At 38.4% G+C, this 19,757-nt stretch overlaps 1 protein-coding gene and 3 non-coding genes across 18 annotated transcripts in view; all 4 read right to left on the reverse strand.

Annotated features, from left to right (window-relative positions):
- Nucleotides 1–15,866, reverse strand: part of arhgef11 (Rho guanine nucleotide exchange factor (GEF) 11) — a 106,882-nt gene extending 91,016 nt beyond the window's left edge. For 7 of the 15 annotated variants that reach the window (XR_012382474.1, XM_073906860.1, XM_073906858.1 and 4 more), the window contains exons 1-3: nucleotides 14,606–15,866; nucleotides 10,283–10,315; nucleotides 2,727–2,741 (exon numbers count right to left, since the gene is read on the reverse strand). Coding sequence is in view for 13 of the 15 variants with exons in the window: in XM_073906860.1 (XP_073762961.1) it covers nucleotides 2,727–2,741; nucleotides 10,283–10,315; nucleotides 14,606–14,640 (83 nt within the window). In the remaining 2 variants the exon portion in view is untranslated. 15 annotated transcript variants of the gene reach the window in all.
- Nucleotides 15,867–16,594: 728 nt separating this feature from the next.
- trnae-cuc (transfer RNA glutamic acid (anticodon CUC)) lies at nucleotides 16,595–16,666 on the reverse strand. Its single transcript has one exon. It is a non-coding gene; the product is annotated as a tRNA-Glu (tRNA).
- A 464-nt stretch (nucleotides 16,667–17,130) lies between these two features.
- On the reverse strand, nucleotides 17,131–17,202 carry trnae-cuc (transfer RNA glutamic acid (anticodon CUC)). The gene has a single exon. It is a non-coding gene; the product is annotated as a tRNA-Glu (tRNA).
- Nucleotides 17,203–19,443: 2,241 nt separating this feature from the next.
- On the reverse strand, nucleotides 19,444–19,515 carry trnae-cuc (transfer RNA glutamic acid (anticodon CUC)). Its single transcript has one exon. It is a non-coding gene; the product is annotated as a tRNA-Glu (tRNA).
- Nucleotides 19,516–19,757: the final 242 nt, after the last annotated feature.

Raw genomic sequence — 19,757 nt, forward strand, 5'->3', positions numbered from 1 at the left:
CATTCATTTTCTTGTCGGCTTAGTCCCTTTATTAATCCAGAGTAGCCACAGTGAAATGAACCGCCAACTTATCCAGCAAGTTTTTTTTATGCAGTGGATGCCCTTCCAGTCGCAACCCATCTCTGGGAAACATCCACACACACACTCATACACTATGGACAATTTTAGCGTACCCTTTTCACCTGTACTGCATATCTTTGGACTGTGGGGGAAACCGGAGCACCCGGAGGAAACCCACACGAAGGCAGGGAGAACATGCAAACTCCACACAGAAACGCCAACTGAGCTGAGGTTCAAACCAGCGACATTCTTGCTGTAAGGCGAACATGCTACCCACTGCGTCGCCTATTATTATTATTATTATTATTATTATTACAAATATCTTCATTGTGTTGCTTGGGAGTTTGTTGATTTTTACTAATTGCTGTCTCCTTTTCCTGATCTTGTCTCTCTTGAGAGCATGACCCGTACTTGTTGAAAATCTCTACGTGTCTTGTCCTGATGAAGGTCTGAGACTTCTGTGCGTGTCTTGTGCAGCCGCTGCTGAGGAGCCGTGCTGGTGTTGTTGCCGTTTATTTGATCTATGCTTTAGGGTTGTGTATTTTGTGCATGGTTGTTTGTTTGTTTGTTTGTTTAAATGGCACCTATGTTGAAAAATCTACTTTTCAAGCTGTTTGGACAAACATGTGTGAAAGTATAGTGTATAGACCGTCATATTGGGCTGATATAAACACACAAAGTCCTTTTGTTTCAATTTAACCACAAAAAAAAAAAACGGTGGACCAATTGGAGCGGTTTTCAGACCGACCGCAACTTTACGTAGGAGTGCGGTCCCCCTGCCCACCAATATTTATTGACAGTCTTGCGTCACGATCATATCCTCAGTTTCTTGTTGCACGTCCGCCATTTTCAGCGTGTGAGTCAAAGCGATATCATTAAAGGAACACCCTTGCTCTATTTTTAGATGACAAGCTCATTGGGCTGAACACAAGATCAATATTCTCCACATTATCGCTGTAATCGGAATTATTGCTTGTATCTTTTGCGTGGCACGGCGCTGTGCATTTCGGAGTTCTGAGCGTGGGTTTCTGTCGGGGTGCACGCGGCAGAGCTTCAGGTTAGCGGCTTTGTGCGGCGTGGGTTTCTGTTGGGGTACACGCGGCGGAGCTTCAGGTTAGCGGCTTTGCGCGGCGTGGGTTTCTATTGGGGTACACGCGGCGGAGCTTCAGGTTAGCGGCTTTGCGCGGCGTGGGTTTCTGTTGGGGTACACGTGGCGGAGCTTCAGGTTAGCGGCTTTGCGCGGCGTGGGTTTCTGTTGGGGTACACGTGGCGGAGCTTCAGGTTAGCGGCTTTGCGCGGCGTGGGTTTCTGTTGGGGTACACGCGGCGGAGCTTCGGGTCAGCGGCTGCATTCGGTGCCTCAGCCAAAGTTAATTCAGTGTGTGTGGTTATTAGTCTCGGTGTACAAGCTCGGCACACACACACACACAAATGAACGTTATGAAAACGATAGTTTATTGTACAGTTGGCGGTTTGCATCTGTTATTTGGTACAATTGCATTCAGATCAGAAGTGAACCGCACCAGCGTTCGCATGAATCGTACCCCAGACCACCTCTTTCAGACGGCCTTGGGTACAGTTTACAGGTGAGCACCCGAGTTCAGAAGACACGTTCACACTAGCTAAACGTACCGTACTATGACGTCAAACAAACCCATATAAGGAAAAAGCTGCTCTTTGATTTTGAACGATTGAAACGGTCGTCTCCAAGTATAAATCAGAGGTAAGACTCTTTCATACAGAGCTGTTGGCTAGAATCATGTATTATAGGCTTTACATTATTGAGAGAAATAACAGATAAACCAAGACTGCAGTTCGGTCAAATTTCTTAACGGATAAACAGCTCTTGTTGATAGTTAACATGCTTTCCCTTTCGTAAATGAAACACAAATTTACCGATAGGAATGGCATCCCACCCTAGTCATAATTCATAAATCATATCCATGATACACTGTGGTATATCCAGGCTCGGACTGTATCGCTTTCTCACTACAATTGATCCGCTCCAGACTTGGTCACCTCATTCAGGCGATCTCGGACAGATTGTTTTGGCATGAATCGGAGCGCGATTGAAGGATTCACTTATGCCAAACGAACCGCGCTAACTGGGGAAACACGCCAGGTTCGGAAACAAAAGTGTAGGTGTGAAAGCACCCTCAGACAGACTTCAGCTCCTGAACAATACACTGTTTTCAATAAGCAAATATTGATCATGACACTGATAATGCAATACAGAAAATTCTGAAAAAGGGGGTGAACAAACAGGTAGACAATAGTACATCTCCAAATATAAACCGGTTTACCAAACGCATACATTATTACACATCATTTGCTAACAAAAACACTGAAGTAACACTTTACAGTAAGTTCCCATTTTTGTATTAACATTGAGAAATTATTTTCAAACAACTCTCTAAACAGATCTGCTTATATCTTCTTAACTGACCTAAGCTAAACTAAATGAACACTGAAATCTGTATTTTTAATATCTAACATTAACATTCTAGAACCAATGATGATCTTAAGCAAATGCACTACCTTGATGTTAACTAATGGGATCTTAATGTAATGTTACCAAACAAGCAACATGCATCATTCACTTACAGGAATAAAGACATCAGCTACAATATCACACAGCAGAACACGACAACAAACTCAGCAACTCACCACGCAGCAAAAGGACTTAAAGGAAGCGTGAAAGAGAGAAGAAAGTTTCAAAGAAACGAAAGAGAGGCAGGAACGCAGAGAAACAATGAATACTCAAGATGAGACAGACAGACAGAAAGTGAAAGACTTGCTAGAGGTTATGATCGGAGTGAGTGACAGCTTAATTACATCACCGAGTATGTTTACATGGACACCAATACTTTAATATGACTAAGACAATCCTCTGATTTAGAGTCGACCATGTAAACAGCGATTTTTGATGACCTTAATCCAACTAACAGGACGCACGCACAGCAGTGGCCAAGTGTTTTATGACAAACAAATTAGGGCTGTGCAATTAATCGAAAATCAACAACAGCCAATCAGATTACTTTTCTAGGGTTGCGTAAACGTGGCTAGCATCTGCTCCAGGGTATTCGCATGGAGCGATCTAACTGGCACCTGTTTGAGGATTTAAAGTTCACTTAATATTTGACACTGACATAAGAAAAATTACATTTAAAAAATTACTTTCAATAATCTGAGGGCAGTTTCATTCAGTGAACCACCTTCATGTGTAAAGCTGCAATGTAGTTCTGGGGCCTGTTTCAGTAAGGAGGTTCAAACAAATCAGAGTTTAAACTTGAACTCTGAGTTGATTTACCGAGAGATTAAAAACTCAGAGTTTTCGGTTTCAGAATAGCGGATCTGAGTTAGATCAATCAACTTTGAGTAGACCAACTCAGATTTAAGCGCGCACACCGTGACTTTAAAAAGGCATTATCAATGGACCGCAGATATTACGAGTGACCATGGCAACATCTTAAAAAAAAGAAATCACCATTTCTTTCTCCGGCTGAACTTGATGTGCTCATGCAATGTTACAGCAAATATGAGTGCATGTATTTTTAAAAAGAAGCAATCATCAGTGAAACAGAGACAGTTAGCCTGGGACAACAGCTGCTCAAGTTAATGCCTAATTTGACATTTTAAATATGAGCAATTCCGTGCAAATGTCAACCTTGCCATGAAAAAGATATTCGTTTTTACCAAAATATGGAAACCATTTCTGGGTTTTTTGTGTAACCAAGTATTTTACAGTACTTTAAAAATACTCAAAAATGCATCTGTCAATGTTTTCAAACTTTTCTATTTGATTTACCAAAGTCACACAAATGGTAATTTCACATGCGTCACATCCATAACAGAGAGATGTCACATCCATAACGACACTTTTTCCTCAGAAATGTGAAAATATTAAATAAAATAAAACCAAGCAATTTTGTTTTATAGAGAGCCGACTCTAATCCTTTTGATTAGCATTATTTCTTTTGGGTTGTGCAGTTTAATTCACATAATTTCTACAAAGTATGTTGTATACTGTAAACTCGCAGACTTTTTTTGTCACATCCATAACGCATGCTTATTTTCCTCATTTAAAGTACAAAACACGTTTACAGATTGATATTTTTCTGCTCCCATAACTCTGTGGCTAGTTGCTCTTGAAAATATAATAAAAAAATTTAATATAATGTTAACATATACTTTCTCTTTCAATTTATGTGTTGAGTTTTTACTGCAAATGTCACATCCATAACGCTGGAATTGCTCATATTTAAATATTTAAGTATAATAAAATAAGTAATGTAATGTGTGACGTTTATACATTTTTTTCTAAACTTTTTAACACGTTTATCAGTTTTAATAGATTTAACAGTGCACTTGTGTGTATGCCTTTTTTTCTTGATCAAGTCAGAGTTTGATATAACATTTAGAAGGTAAGCAGTACTAAATTTAAGTTTTAGAAAGAACTAGATATTAAAGTTTGAGGACAAACTTTATGGTGGCTTGAAAAGCCGAATCTGAAAGTTTGAAGTGGTTGAATTAGCATGTTACTAGCATGATTCTAGCATGAATTAGCATGCTACTAGGATAATTCTAGCATGAATTAGCATGTTAGTAGCATGATTCTTACATGAATTAGCATGTTGTTAGCATGATTCTAGCATGAATTAGCATGTTACTAGCATGATTCTAGCATGAATTAGCATGTTGTTAGCATAAATCTAGCATAAATTAGCATGTTACTAGCATGATTCTAGCATGAATTAGCATGTTGTTAGCATGATTCTAGCATGAATTAGCATTTTACTAGGCGGTTGCTAGGGTGTTTTAAGTGGTTGCTAGGTGGTTGCTAAGGTGGTGCAAGGCAGTTGCTAAGGTGGTCTGACTAGTTGCTAGGTGGTTGCTAGGGTGTTGCTAGACGGTTGCTAGGGTGTTTTGAGTGGTTGCTAGGTGGTTGCTAAGGTGGTGCTAGGCAGTTGCTAAGGTGTTCTGACTAGTTGCTAAGTGGTTACTAAGGTGTTGCAAGGTGGTCGCTAGGGTATTCTGAGTGGTTGCTAGGTGGTTGTTAAGGTTTTGCTAGGCGGTTGCTAGGGTGTTCTGAGTGGTTGCTAAGGTGTTGCTAGGTGGTTGCTAAGGTGTCCTAAGTGGTTGCTAGGTGGTTGCTAGGGTATTCTGAGTGGTTGCTAAGGCGTTGCTAGGTGGTTGCTAGGGTGTCCTGAGTGGTTGCTAGGTGGTTGCTAAGGTGTTGCTAGGTGGTTGCTAGGGTGTCCTGAGTGGTTGCTAGGTGGTTGCTAAGGTGTTGCTAGGCGGTTGCTAGGGTGTTCTGAGTGGTTGCTAGGTGGTTGCTAAGGTGTTGCTAGGTGGTTGCTAAGGTGTCCTGAGTGGTTGCTAGGTGGTTGCTAAGGTGTTGCTAGGTGGTTGCTAAGGTGTTGCTAGGCGGTTGCTAGGGTGTCCTAAGTGGTTGCTAGGTGGTTGCTAAGGTGTTGCTAGGCGGTTGCTAGGGTGTCCTAAGTGGTTGCTAGGTAGTTGCTAAGGTGTTGCTAGGCAGTTGCTAGGCTGTTCTGAGTGGTTGCTAGGTGGTTGCTAAGGTGTTGCTAGGTGGTTGCTAAGGTGTCCTAAGTGGTTGCTAGATGGTTGCTAGGGTGTTCTGAGTGGTTACTAAGGCGTTGCTAGGTGGTTGCTAGGGTGTCTTGAGTGATTGCTAGGTGGTTGCTAAGGTGTTGCTAGGTGGTTGCTAGGGTGTCCTGAGTGGTTGCTAGGTGGTTGCTAAGGCGTTGCTAGGCAGTTGCTAGGGTGTTATGAGTGGTTGCTAAGGTGTTGCTAGGCGGTTGCTAAGGTGTCCCAAGTGGTTGCTAGGTGGTTGCTAAGGTGTTGCTAGGTGGTTGCTAAGGTATTCTGAGTGGTTGCTAAGGCATTGCTAGGCGGTTGCTAGGGTGTCCTGAGTGGTCGCTAGGCCCTTACTAAGGCATTACTAGGCCGTTGCTAGGTGGTTGCTAGGCGGTTGCTAGGGTAATTTGGGTGGTTGCTAGGCAGTTGCTAGGGTACCCTGGTTGGTTACTAGGCAAGCCTCACATACATGATTGATAAAACATTTATATTTAGTAAGCATTTCTAGCAAGTTACAGTACTGGGCTAGTCAATATTAGCATGTAGCTAGTCACTGCTAGCATGTGTAGCATATAGGAAGTTCCGTTTGCTAGCATGAGTCAAACGAGCCAATCTCCAAGTCTCTACGATGTTCTGATGCTGAGATATAGCTGTTGATGAATGGTTGCTAGGGTACTCTGTTTAGTTGCTATGGGCGAGGTTACAGAGTGAACTTGAATGTGGTTGTTTGTCTTAGTCGAATGAACCAACCCCCATGTCTCTATGACACTGCTATGCAAAGATATGCATCTTGGCCTATTTTAATGGAAGTCTATGGAATCAATTTGGGGGCGTGGCTTGTGAGCTTTATTATCATATTGAGATGCTCATTGGTTGTCTGAGTCAGATGAGCCATCCCCCAAGTCAATAGGACACTGCTATGCAAAGATATGCATGTAGGCCAGTTATTAACATGAGTCTAGTTTGAATTAGCATGTTACTAGCATGATTCTAGTACAAATTAGCATGTCATTAGCATGTTTCCAGTATGAGTTAGCATGTCATTAGCATGATTAGCATATGAGTAGCATGTTGCTAGCATGATTGGCATGTCATTAGCATGTTAGAATTATAAGCATTTGATAGCACAGCTAATTACATTCTATAGGACAGTTGCTAGGGTGCAGTATGTGGTAGTTAGGGGTGTGGCTAGAAAGTTAAAAGGCCATCAGTGATTGGCTGCTGGCTAGACTGAGTTAAATGAGCTCAGCCATTAGTCTCTATGACAGTCTGATGCAGAGTTATGAGCTCACAAAGTTTGATCCCATGTTAAGTCAATGAGAGTCTTTTGTAATGGAAGTCTACGGGACAGTTGCTAGGGTGCAGTATGTGGTAGTTAGGGGTGTGGCTAGAAAGTTAAAAGCTCATCAGTTATTGGCAGTTTAGTAGTCTGAGTTAAATGAGCTCAGCCATTAGTCTGTATGACAGTCTGATGCAGAGTTATGAGCTCACAAAGTTTGATCCCATGTTAAGTCAATGAGAGTCTTTTGAATGGAAGTCTACGGGACAGTTGCTAGGGTGCCATAAGTGGTTGCTAGGGAGTGGCTAGTAAGTCTAAAGGTCATCAGTGATTAGCTGCTGGCTAGACTGAGTTGAATGAGGCCTGACTCTAGTCTGTAGGACAGTCTGATGCAGAGTTATGAGCTCACAAAGGTTGACCCAATGTTAAGTCAATGGCAGTCTTTTACAATGGAAGTCTATGGGACAGTTGCTAGGGTGCCAAAAGTGGTTGCTAGGGAGTGGCTAGTAAGTTTAAAGGTCATCAGTTATTGGCTGCTGGCTAGACTGAGTTAAATGAGCCCAGTTAGAAGTCTGTAGGACAGTCTGATGCAGAGTTATGAGGTCACAAAGTTTGACCCAATGTTAAGTCAATGGGAATTTTGGGAATTTTCCGGGTCGTTTTTCGGAAAACCGAAAGTCGGATCAGTTGGAACAGATATAGCAACCCGAGTCAGACCAGTTTGAAGGTTTGACGAAAGTTTGAAGTATGAAGCTTGAAAAGTTTAGGAGGAGATACACTTTAAAATTAGTCTCAGAAGAAAGAAGAAGAAGAAGAAGAAGAATAATAATAAGTTTACGTGAGATAACAGTATGTTGGCTTTTCAAGCCACCATAATAATAATCCCATTAATCTGATTACAGTACATGTCTAAGGTCAATAAATTTAAGCTAATTATTTATTGTTCTGTGTGCGACTAAAAAGTAGGCAATATCTATGTTTCCATCCAAATATATTACATAAATGTATGTGCAAAACTGGAATATTGTATAAAAGACGTGCGAATAAAGCAGCGTTTCCATCCAACGAGTCAAAGAGAACAAAATCATCACTTCCTGATTAAGTGGTGCCAAATATCAACAGTAAAAACAGAATTTACTGTGGTAGAAGAAGCTGCGGCAATTATTTATTTAATAGCCTAAATGTACTTGCGCCTCAGAAGACAATGAACACGTGGGGGCGTTTGAAGCCATGAGACGCGGAGACTCTACTTAGGTAGCCTAATTATATACATTAATACTGAAACAGTAAAGGCATTTTAGAATGACTAAAACAACATTTAAGACGTTTTACAATGTGCTCAGGCTGCTGGTTTGTCCATTCACACACATTTTCATCATCATATGATGACCTTTTTTAATTTACATACTGTAATTTGTTCAGTAAAAGTGTTTCCATCTTAGGCCCCGTTTACACTAGTGCGTTTTAGTTTTAAAACGGCGTTTTAGAATGAAAACGATCCGCGTCCACACTCGCGTTTCACCCAGCGTTTCTGAACTGCTCTCCGTCCACACCAAAAAGCTGAAAATGCACATCACGTGACCACACACACACTCTCGGGCAAGCGCTGCAGCATTTCTACCCAGATGAGAGCTGTGCTAGTCGGACTGCTCATCAAGCATCTCCCTCTGGATCTAAATCTCACTATATTTATTAAAGGTGATATTTCATTCATCTTGTTGTCTTTATCTAACGACATATTCCCTGACTTTGGTCATTAGAATCTTACTTTTTCTCAGGTAACGTGTTTTGGCTAAGCGCAAAGATAAGTTAATGATTAATGAAACCACGTACATTCTGTATATTGACTGATCGCTTGCCTTTATTTCCAATAATGTATAAACTTATTGTATGTTTTACTTTTATAATGGACATTATCGATTATTAAAACTGATATTCAGCAAAAGAGAGGGTGTGTTTCCTATTTTCACTGAAATTGAAAGGAGGCAGTTGTTATCGGCTCCGTTTTGTTATAAATATCCACACAGTGAAGATGAGGCTCATGAATGCAGCACGACGCCTCAACATTTCTGCTGTCTGTTAAGCTGTTAATATCAAAATAAAAATAGGCAGCTCCTTAAATCATGTATACAATTTATTGTTGAGAAAGTGAAACAGCGTGGCCAGGGTGATGTGAATAAGGTTATACAGTACACTGTTCCCTTTGAAGATTTACCCGTGTCCTCGGTAGTCTGTTTTCCATATCAAACTGAGAAGAAGAGACTGCAGCCTTGATCAAACTAGCGAAGTCTGAACTTACAAGGAGAAGATGCAGGACTGAACTGTGTGTGTTAGGCTACTTAATATTCAGGAAAAGCCCCAATCAGAGAGGTGAATGTCAGCAGCCCCGCCTCCGTTTTCAGATGTCTCCGTTTTCCATCATCCACACTGAGACGGAGCAGCAGCGTTTCAGAATGAAAACGGCCTCTCCAGCGTTTTCGAAACGCTCCGTTTTCGGCGCTCGAGAACTCCGGCGTAGTGTGGACAGTTGGCGTAACCGTAGCAAAACGTATGCGTTTTCAAACTAAAACGCATTAGTGTAAACGGGGCCTTAGTTTATGCGCATATTTTCTATCGAATAAAAGTTTATCCTGCTAAATTTTGCGTGTTTTTTATGCATATTTTCAAAAGTTAAGTGCGTTTTTATGCACATCTCCAAAATGAGCATTAAAATAGGTGGGTGGAAATGTAAGGCTAAGGCGAGAAATACCGATTCGTCTTTAAAAAAGGGGAGGAGACCGACAGAAACTCAGAGTTTAGAGAATAAACCAGCTCCTGACCAGGTTAGATTTACAGAGTAAGTTACCACAGTAACTGACTCTGAGTTAAAGTTACCTCTCTTTTAGAAACAGGCTTGACTTACCCTGCATTCTCAAGTTTAACAAACCTGCCATTTTGAAACGGAAAACCCAGAGTGTGTCTCATTTCTGGGTTAAAATACTCTGGGTTTTCACTTAACCTTCTTTCTGAAACAGGCCCCAGGTCAAACCACGTGATGTGCGCAGCACGACTGGTCAAAACATCGTCATGACAGACTATTAAGTCGACCAGTTGACAAGTGGGTGCAACCTCTACTATGTGCTACAACATGTAAAACAGGAAGATGAGGGAAACATTTAAAAAGCAGCTCATGTAAACACCGCCATATTACAGTCTTATTCAGATTAAAGCAAACAAACCAACTATTAATGTCCACGTAAACACAGTCACTGTTACTCAAACTCATGACAGCTTATCTCCAGACACCTGCGGTTAATGACTGACTCATAATGTGGGTCATGTTTGGTTTCACTTTGATTCGTCATACCTGGGCAGGTGTGTGTGTTTCTTAATGGCTGCCCTGCAGTCACATGACACAAACAGGAAGCGGATGCACAGAAACAAACAACAAGTGAATGGAAAAATAAAAACAAGACCGAGACACACATATAAAGACAGATTCACACACACAGAGACATAGTGTTTGAACATGGAGACCTCTGATAAATGATCTGTTACAGCTCAACTCCATCATTCATCAGTCAACACAAACACAAACACACACTAATAGAAACTGAAGCAGCAAGAGGGGAATAAATAGCAACAAGGAAACTAAGGGACGAATGGAAAAAACCTGCGTAGGTGAATCTGGTTGACTGTGAATAGAGCATTTATACAATGTTACACTGTAAAACAATCTTGCTAGTTTAAATTTTTAAGTTGAATCAACATAATTTTGTCATCTCAACTCAAGAGTTGATCAAACTGACTGAAAATGTTACGTTAAACGTCTCATAACTTAAAAACATTAGTTGAAACTAGGGTTGTAACGGTATGAATTTTTTACTGTATGATAATCGTCTAAAACAATACCACGGTTTGACGGTTTCGCGGTATACGGTGTGTTACAAATGTTACAAAATAATAGAACAGTGAAACAAATTTGACTTTTTCCAAATAATATATTTTCAGTTACTATAAACAACACCACTTACAATGAACAAATAAAAAAATAAGAAATAATGTGTCATAGTCCAAATAAAGTCCAAATAAACATAGTGCAAATCCTCAGTAAAAAAATAGATATAAATATTTACTATACTATAAATAGTTAAATAACGAAACTAGATTCAATATGGAACATCCTTAAGTTTTATGTGCCAGCATGGATATGGTTGTCTGTGGATATGGATTTGGATATGGTTGTCTGCAATGCAGACAAACAGCTGCACCTTCATTTGCGTCTTTTGAAAACAGCAAGAGCAGCAGTTCGTCTTTGCTGTGTCACTGTTTTGTCATGTTTCTGTGCTGCTGTGCATGCAAAAGAACTTAGTATGAGAATTATTTCATGCAAAACTTTTTTTTTTTGCGTTTTATTTAGCCGTGCATAAATGTATGCCTATCTCTCATTCCGTGTTGTTCAAAAAGCTCATTGTTGGTCCCCAAACAAAAGTGAAACCTATGCTTATTGGTTGTGATATAGCGAGTTTGAACCAATCTGGGCATGGAGGTGGGACAATCTATCAATGTATCATGTCTGGTTTGTCCGGAGACACAGTGACGAGCGTTTCTTTGTCAAATCAGCGTTGTCAAATTTTGATGACGTAACCGCACTGATTCCGGAGCCTCTGAAAGTCTGCGAATGTAAAAAAAAAAAAAAAAGAAAAGTCCGCGAATTGAATTGTATGAATCGGATCAGCGGATCAAAAGTTATTAAACAATTAAGAGCAATACTTATTTTTAGCCGCGGGCGGCTGTCTCGGTCTTTAAGGGTTAAAACCGTTGATATGCAATTGTTCATGGTATGATAATCGTGCACGTTCAAATCGTGGTAGACCGTCATACCGGTATATTGTTACAACCCTAGTTGAAACATGATTAACTGAAGTTAAATTGGTTAAAGCAACATTTAAACATTTGCTATTATGTGTGAAAACATTAATAACCTGTCTGAGAAATGTGTATAAAGTGTGCAGTGAGGGGTTTTACAGCCTTAAAACATCTAGAATAATTCGAAAAAATTAAGCGGACTACTTCGCGGATTTTGTCTATTCTGGTTATTGTTTATAATGTAGCTCCCGCAAATAACAAGGGACCTCTGTAAACGAATAATTAGCTAAATATTTAATCAAACTTGAAACTACCAGCCTCATATTAGTTCAGAAGATTTCAACTAACTTACTAGCCATGTAATCAGACAGTTATGAGAATGGAAGTGTGTTGTTAGAGCACAATGCATTCTGGGTGTTTAGGACACAGGAACCTGAATCCTATTGACCTTATTCTCCGCGGACGAGCAATTTGAATCTTTTTGGCACGAGACTTCCGGTCTCATTCACTTTCATTCATTTTTAGACGTTAAAAACTGCTCGTTTCGCGGTTTGATGTTGCAAACTTATATTTCCTTGTTATATTATTCTAGTTGGTCTGTATAGTTATGCAAACATTTGTTTGTAGAGCAAGTAGTTTGACCGTTTTTTGCCGTTTATTATTCCTTGTCATTTCTCCCATAGGCGACTGAAATGGAAGTTCTAAGACAATCGCAAAAACAGGCGCACTTCCGCATTTTAGAATAAGGTCAATATATCTCTATTGCTTTATTGTATCATATATACACTCACCAGCAATAAACTAAGCGTTTAAACCAAAAATAATGAGGAAAAAAGTTAAAATTTTTCTTCCTGACTTAAAGATAAACTCAAGTTTCACTTTAGCGCCGGAGAAATAATATTATGGATTGCTTATTTTCAGCTTCTCAGACACACAAAGTGGCTGCATCCGAAATCGCAGACTTCCATATTATAAAGCACATGAAAAAACAGTACGTAAGCCGAGTAGTAGGGCTGCACAATATATCGTTTCAGCATCGATATCGCAATATGATCAGTCACAATAGTCACATCGCGAGCCAACGCAATGTTGAGTCTGGATTATAATTCACCATTTCGCAAGTGTTTTAAAAGTATTCAGGCCTATAAGAAATTGTGCCGTTCGTAACTTTGACACATTACTAACAATTGAATTGTTTATAAAATGAAGACTACGCAGTATTATTTTACATTTGATTATTCACTACACCTGAATTTAATTCGATTAATCAGAAAACAACCAAACCCTGTTTATTTAATTGGTATATTTTTCTTTATTGAATTTATCTACGCTTGTAAATTGTTTCTTATATATTATGCATATGCACTCCCCTACAAAATCATCCCAATCGATCTAAAATGATCCGCTCTTTCCAAAAAGTTATTCAACTCATCTAGTGATATTGTATTCGTATCGCAACATATGACCGCAGAATAAGAAAATATCGCGATGTAAGATTTTTCCAGTATTGTGCAGTCCTACTTAGTAGCATGTCCGAATTCATAGAATTCGAAAAACAGTATGCGAGAAATACCCGGATGACTTATTACTTCCTGCGAGATTCTGAAGTGCGCATCGAATAGACGCTATATTATTCCATGATGCTTTTCAAGAGAATTTATAAGTGTGAGTGTAGCGACGCAAACTGATGCAGGTCATTTGACCATGACAAATACCACTCATATTTATTATGTTTAGAACGGTTAAAGTCTAGATCATATACCCGGCCGGCCGGAAGTGCGATATGCGCATTAATATAATAATAATAATAAAAATAGTTTTGGGGTAATTTAATAGATAATAAATAATACTCATCACAACTACTTTTTTTATGTTACTGCGATGTGGTTTGGGTTGGGGTAGACGTTATTTAAACACAATGGAGGATATGCCGAAGCATGCTAATAGGACTTTTAATTTGCCAGTAACCTGGGTTAAGCGCTTCCGGAGAATTGAATGCCAATGCAAAATCCGGTGCGTTTAAGGTCTGCTTCAAAATCTGTGATCTCCACTAGCTGAGTGATATCCGATTTAAAGTGGGTCTCAGATTGTACAAGAAGCACTGCATTAAATTACATTTCCTCCGCCATGTGTTTATAATATGAGCATTTGTTTTACCCCAGTATATTCAATGGAGCTTCTGCGTTAGCCTGCCGATTCTGAGGGGCGCATGCGAGTAAATGGCTTTTTGTCTCATTTTACGCTAGAGCAACTAAATAAATGCTAAAATTTATTTAACTAAATGTATTTTAATGACATTACAACATCGATGCTCTATAAGGAACCGTATAAAATGGTAAAAAGTTCACAATAACAGGTCACCGGAAGTGTATCAGCATGGGAACAGCACTAGCTATGGTGTTATAAAGGCATCCACACCTGCTTGTAGGATGTTTTTTACAGGTTTTACTATAAAACAGTACGCTTTTTCTGTGGTGATTTGCACTGATTTACATTTAGCGCTCCTGCACTCGCTATGACGTAGACGTTTCCATTTTTTATTGGCCAATGAGCTTCAGCTGAACTGCATGTCGTAATTCTTGAGATGCCACTCAGCCAATCAGATTCGAGTAATATACTAGCTGATAATTTGAATGAAATTTGTAAACAATACTCTTGATAATTCATACTGTAATAAATAATAATAACTTAAATTATAATAAATACTTGTAATCGTACTGTGGACACTTAGTTTCAGTCTGGAAAACTAAGGAAGCCCTGAATAAGCACGTTAAGATAAGAATCGGTATCGGTCTAAAGGTAGTTAAACAAATGAACTCACCTGTCCAGCGTGGAGGTCGGGTGTCGGACATTCATGACGGAGGTTTGTCCGGTTATTAGTTTAGTGTTTCGATGTCAGTTTGAGATCATGTCAGTAGCTGTATTTGAGCTGTATTTCCCTTTTCCTCTCCTTGAGGTGATATTGTTGTCCTTTCGCCACTTCAGGGGTCAAAGTTCCCTGTTAGACAACAACACGGGGGTCCTTCTCTCCAGCATCGCCCCGATTAAAAACAAAAACAAAGTCTGCGGAATCTCTTCAGCTCACTGTATTTGGTAGTGTCATAACACAGCTAGATTCTCCCACGGGACGCATCAATATCCCACATTTCTGTTTTATCTACGAAGCTTCAAGTTGATGTCCAGATTGGAGATTCCTGAAGACTGAATCATATTCCCGTTCAAAGAAAAAGATCGTACACAATCAGTCTGAAAATCAGCTGAGCAGAATGAGATAACTCGAAGCTTTGTTGTTTGCACTGAGGCTTCTTTCACTACAGTGTATAACAGGGTCGACAGGATTCACAGCCACTTGGTCCTCCTCCTCAGTGTTTTTAGCATTGCTAGTCCGGTCTTTAGAGCTAGAATGCAGTGCAAATTACGTTTATTTAAAACCAAATGCTGGCATGCATGCAAACCACAGTGATATGAGGGAAATAAAGTGCATTCAACTCAACTAATTCACGAGCAGCGAGGTTCACAGTGCTGACAGATTACCGCAGCTGCTTGCACCATAAATGCACTCAATTAAGCACGATCTACATAATGTGCAATGCGCAAACCCATAAAACTCCATGTTTTTTGCTGTTTGATAGCTTCCAGTGTACAAGAGGCCTCAGCGCGCGCATCCCCGCCGTCGCGTACGGACACGCGCCGCACGCGAGAGCGACTCCTGCGGCTACAGCCGGTCACCTTCACGGGCGTTCAGAGAGCCGCGGAAAACGAGCTCCGAGGACGATTTTGGTGCGATAAATCTCAGCTTGCTTTCAATGTTTAGTTATCAAGCGGATTTCAGCGACTTGCTCGCGCTCGTTTGGTCTCCAGTGAGATTCATTTGATCCGCAAACGCTCCGTAATTCCTTAAATCCCGGCCAGACTCGTCTTCTGCGTCCGGCTCCAGCTGTAGGGATGTTTAAGCAGTATATCCTCTCACAGCTTCCCAGAGATGTGCGGTCCGCATGTCTTTAATAGTGGTGTTTTCCCCGTGCTCGAGCGTTCGCCATTCTGGAATAATACCATCATCATCCTTGGGTTTATGTTTGGACACTGGGCAGGCAAACAGACTCGCGCTCGCCCACTAGCGGTGGGATTCTGTGGGATAATGTGAATGAATAAATGAATGGATGAATAAATAAATAAATAAATTGATGAATAAATGAATAAATGAATGAATGAACGAACGAACGAACAAATTAATGAATAAGTAAATAAATTCATAAATAATAAATAAATAAATTAATTAATTAATAATTGAACGAAAATGAATTAATAAATAAATGAATGAATGAATGAACAAATAAACAAAAAATACATAAATTATATATATATATATATATATATATATATATATATATATATATATATATATATATATATATATATATATATATATATTTATTTATTTATAGAGGCGTGACATAAACAACGTTACAACCACTCATTATGACTAAAACAATTTTATGTATCTTTATCTAGCTTTAATTCATGTAATAGATAGAGAGACAGACGGACAGACAGACAGAGAAAGATAGACAGATACAAATACACATTATGTATGATGCAAATTTGATTAAAAGAAATGACTAAAATATGTATATTAAAATAAATACAATATTAAAATAAATATAATAAATGTAGGCATGCAAAACAGTAGAAACGGACTATTTTTTAAACAACAGACACTCACAGAAATTATTTAGGGTGAGACAAAGATCGCCTAAAAACCCGTAGAAATGTTTTCTCTTCTATTTATTGATTACAGAAAAAAATGTCATTCCCTGACCGGGAATCGAACCCGGGCCGCGGCGGTGAGAGCGCCGAATCCTAACCACTAGACCACCAGGGAGAGGTGCCATAATGGCTCTCTGAACATTAGATATGCCCCCCAAAGCATCCATTTCTGCTGTCGTACCACGTTACTTTCGACACGTTTCGATATATAGAGCCGTGACATAAACGACGTTACATTATAACCAAAACATTTAGCAAAAACCCCTTTCAATTTTATGTATCTTTATCTTGCTTTAATTAATTCATGTAATAGATAGATAGATAGATAGATAGATAGATAGATAGATAGATAGATAGATAGATAGATAGATAGATAGATAGATAGATAGATAGATAGATAGATAGATAGATACACATTTACATTAGATATGATACAAATTCGATTAAAGGAACGACTAACAATAGCCACTTAGCCTAAGTGACTTAGGGACATTATTATTACTTAGGGTGAGATAAAGTTTGCCTACGAACCCGTGGTATTTTTTCTCTTTAAACCAATTGATTACAGAAAAACTCTCATTCCCTGACCGGGAATCGAACCCGGGCCGCGGCGGTGAGAGCGCCGAATCCTAACCACTAGACCACCAGGGAGAGGTGCGACTCAGACCGTCCAAACTCGACATACACGCCAAAACAGCACTCTCTGCTAGCATATGTTTCAATATATAGAGGTGTGACATAAACGGCCTAATTAAAAACAAAACATTTAACATGAACCCTTGTCGATTTTATTTCCTTTTCTATATCATGTTATCATAGCTTTAATTCATGCAAACCCACATTTTTGCATTTATTTATTTTTTGTTCTTGTTATTTTAAATTTTCTTCTGTATGTTATCCTCCCTGTTGTACAAGTTTGACAATAAAAAAAAACAAACAAAAAAAAAACATTTGAAGGATAAAAAAAGAAACACTTTTGCATATTGTAATTACTCAAGAATATTCTGGAAAGATTTGCAATTGTTTATTAACACAAAATGAAGCATAGGATAGGCATTTGTTTATTTGATGTGCTGTTTCAGTCTGATAATGAGAAGTTGAACTGTAAAGGACAACATATTTTTAATTTACGTCATTAGGAAAATACCATATACACAAGAAAAAGCAGGCTCTATGTAAGTTTATGCATTATATTTACATGTAAATCTTTCAGAACGATCACAAAAATAAAAAAGAACTAAAAACCTGCTCTGAAAACATTTAAATTCATGTAAATGTCTATTTTTATTTATTTATTTTGTCAGAAAACTATTTGAATATGTAATATCTCTTGTTCTTGAAGAATTGAATTAATAAAGTGAGGGAAAGAAATCTAAACATTTTGGGAAAATACCTTAGGTTTTATTAGAAGCAGAATTTATTATGAATGTGCTTTGCATATAGTTTTGGGCTTTGTTGAGATATGAACAGCGTAAACTGTTTCATGTGGTGAATTTGGTTTGGCTTTGTGCTAAATGTTACATTTATATTCAAACTCTAGACCTATGTTTGCTGTTTTTAATGAAATAATTTACGTTATCTAGTTGCAGTTCATTTACTAGACACTTAAAACATACATTTTTTGCTGCTTGTTCAAAATAGTTATTTTTAAAAAGATGAAACAAGTCAATTCTGGAGAATAATAGAGGGAAAATTCATTGTTTTATGGTCAATCCACTTAAATTTGTTACATTATTAAATCCATTTCATGTTAGCACAACATGAATGAATTGTGTGGAAGCATAGACTTTTGACTTTGCTTTTTCAATATATCTCTCAAGCTCTATCAGGTCACACAGGAAGTGATTGTGTATAGACATTTTCAGATCTCTCCAGAGATGTTCAATAGGATTTAGGTCTGGGCTCTGGCGGGGCCACTCGAGGACATTCACAGAGTTGTTATTTTATGTTCCCTCCATTTAAATTTGTTATGTTTACTTTTACTTTTTTAATTATGAATTTTATGGCACATTAAAGACAAAACAAGTCTATTTATTAATGGGGTCAACTTGAGCACACACAATAAATAAATACCACCAAAATGAAAAGGTTTTGTTTCGTCAAGTTAAATGATTTCTATTGGCACATCATGAATGAATTGGGCAGATTTCTTTTTACAGTGGATTTAAGTTTGCATTTTTAATATTTTGAGTGCCTGCAGTGTTTGGTTGTTTCTCTTTTTTCTTTCCTTTTATTTGTGTGTATTTACATCGTTAAGGATAATTATGCATATTTTATTTTGTATACTTAAGTATGCACTGTTTCTGAGCATTATAATAAATGAAAATAAGCAGAATACATCCTGTTTCTCTGATTCCAATGATCTAACATTTTCTTATTTCCCCAATTATACTACAATGCACCACAGTTTACGGCAGTAAAAACTAAAGTATACACTATTTATTATTAGTGTACTACTGAAAAACAATATTCAAAGAAGATTCATTGGATTTTTTTATTCATTTTTTTAAAGTTAAGTGTTTGCAAAGAATTTATTTAGGCTGAATTTAAACAAACTAATTAAGTTGAACATGACTACATTTAATGTGTTTGCAACAGTTTGAATGGATGGATGGATGGACAGAGAGACAGATAGATAGACACACATTTATTATTTCGATTAAGGAATGACTAAAATATGTAAATAAATAAAAATACAGTATTAAATTGAGTATACTGACACAGTAAGAACAAAATAATTGTTTAACTATAAACACTATAGATTAGTCTGTTTCCTTATAGATACTAGGACAAATGACATTTGCACAAGTATATTGTTATTCAGGGTGAGATAAAGCTAGGCGATTCTTAAACTGTGTTCTTGATAATCAATCAAGTACAGAAAAGTTTTCATTCCCTGACCGGGAATCGAACCCGGGCCGCGGCGGTGAGAGCGCCGAATCCTAACCACTAGACCACCAGGGAGAGGTGCTGTTAAGGCTCTCTGAACATCACATACACCTCCTAAAATATCAATCTCTACTGACGTACCACATGTTACTTTTTGAAAAAAATAAACAAATAAATAATTCATTAAAATACTAGGCAAATACAGGGCATTACTTTCATTTGTTTTCGTAAACAGTAACTATGAAACACATTTAGTTACTATTTAAAAAAGTAACTAAAGATTAAAATACTCAGTTGAAATAGTTGAGTTAAAAATA

Source organism: Danio rerio, chromosome 7 (assembly GCF_049306965.1).
Source record: "Danio rerio strain Tuebingen ecotype United States chromosome 7, GRCz12tu, whole genome shotgun sequence".
NCBI lineage: Eukaryota > Metazoa > Chordata > Actinopteri > Cypriniformes > Danionidae > Danio > Danio rerio.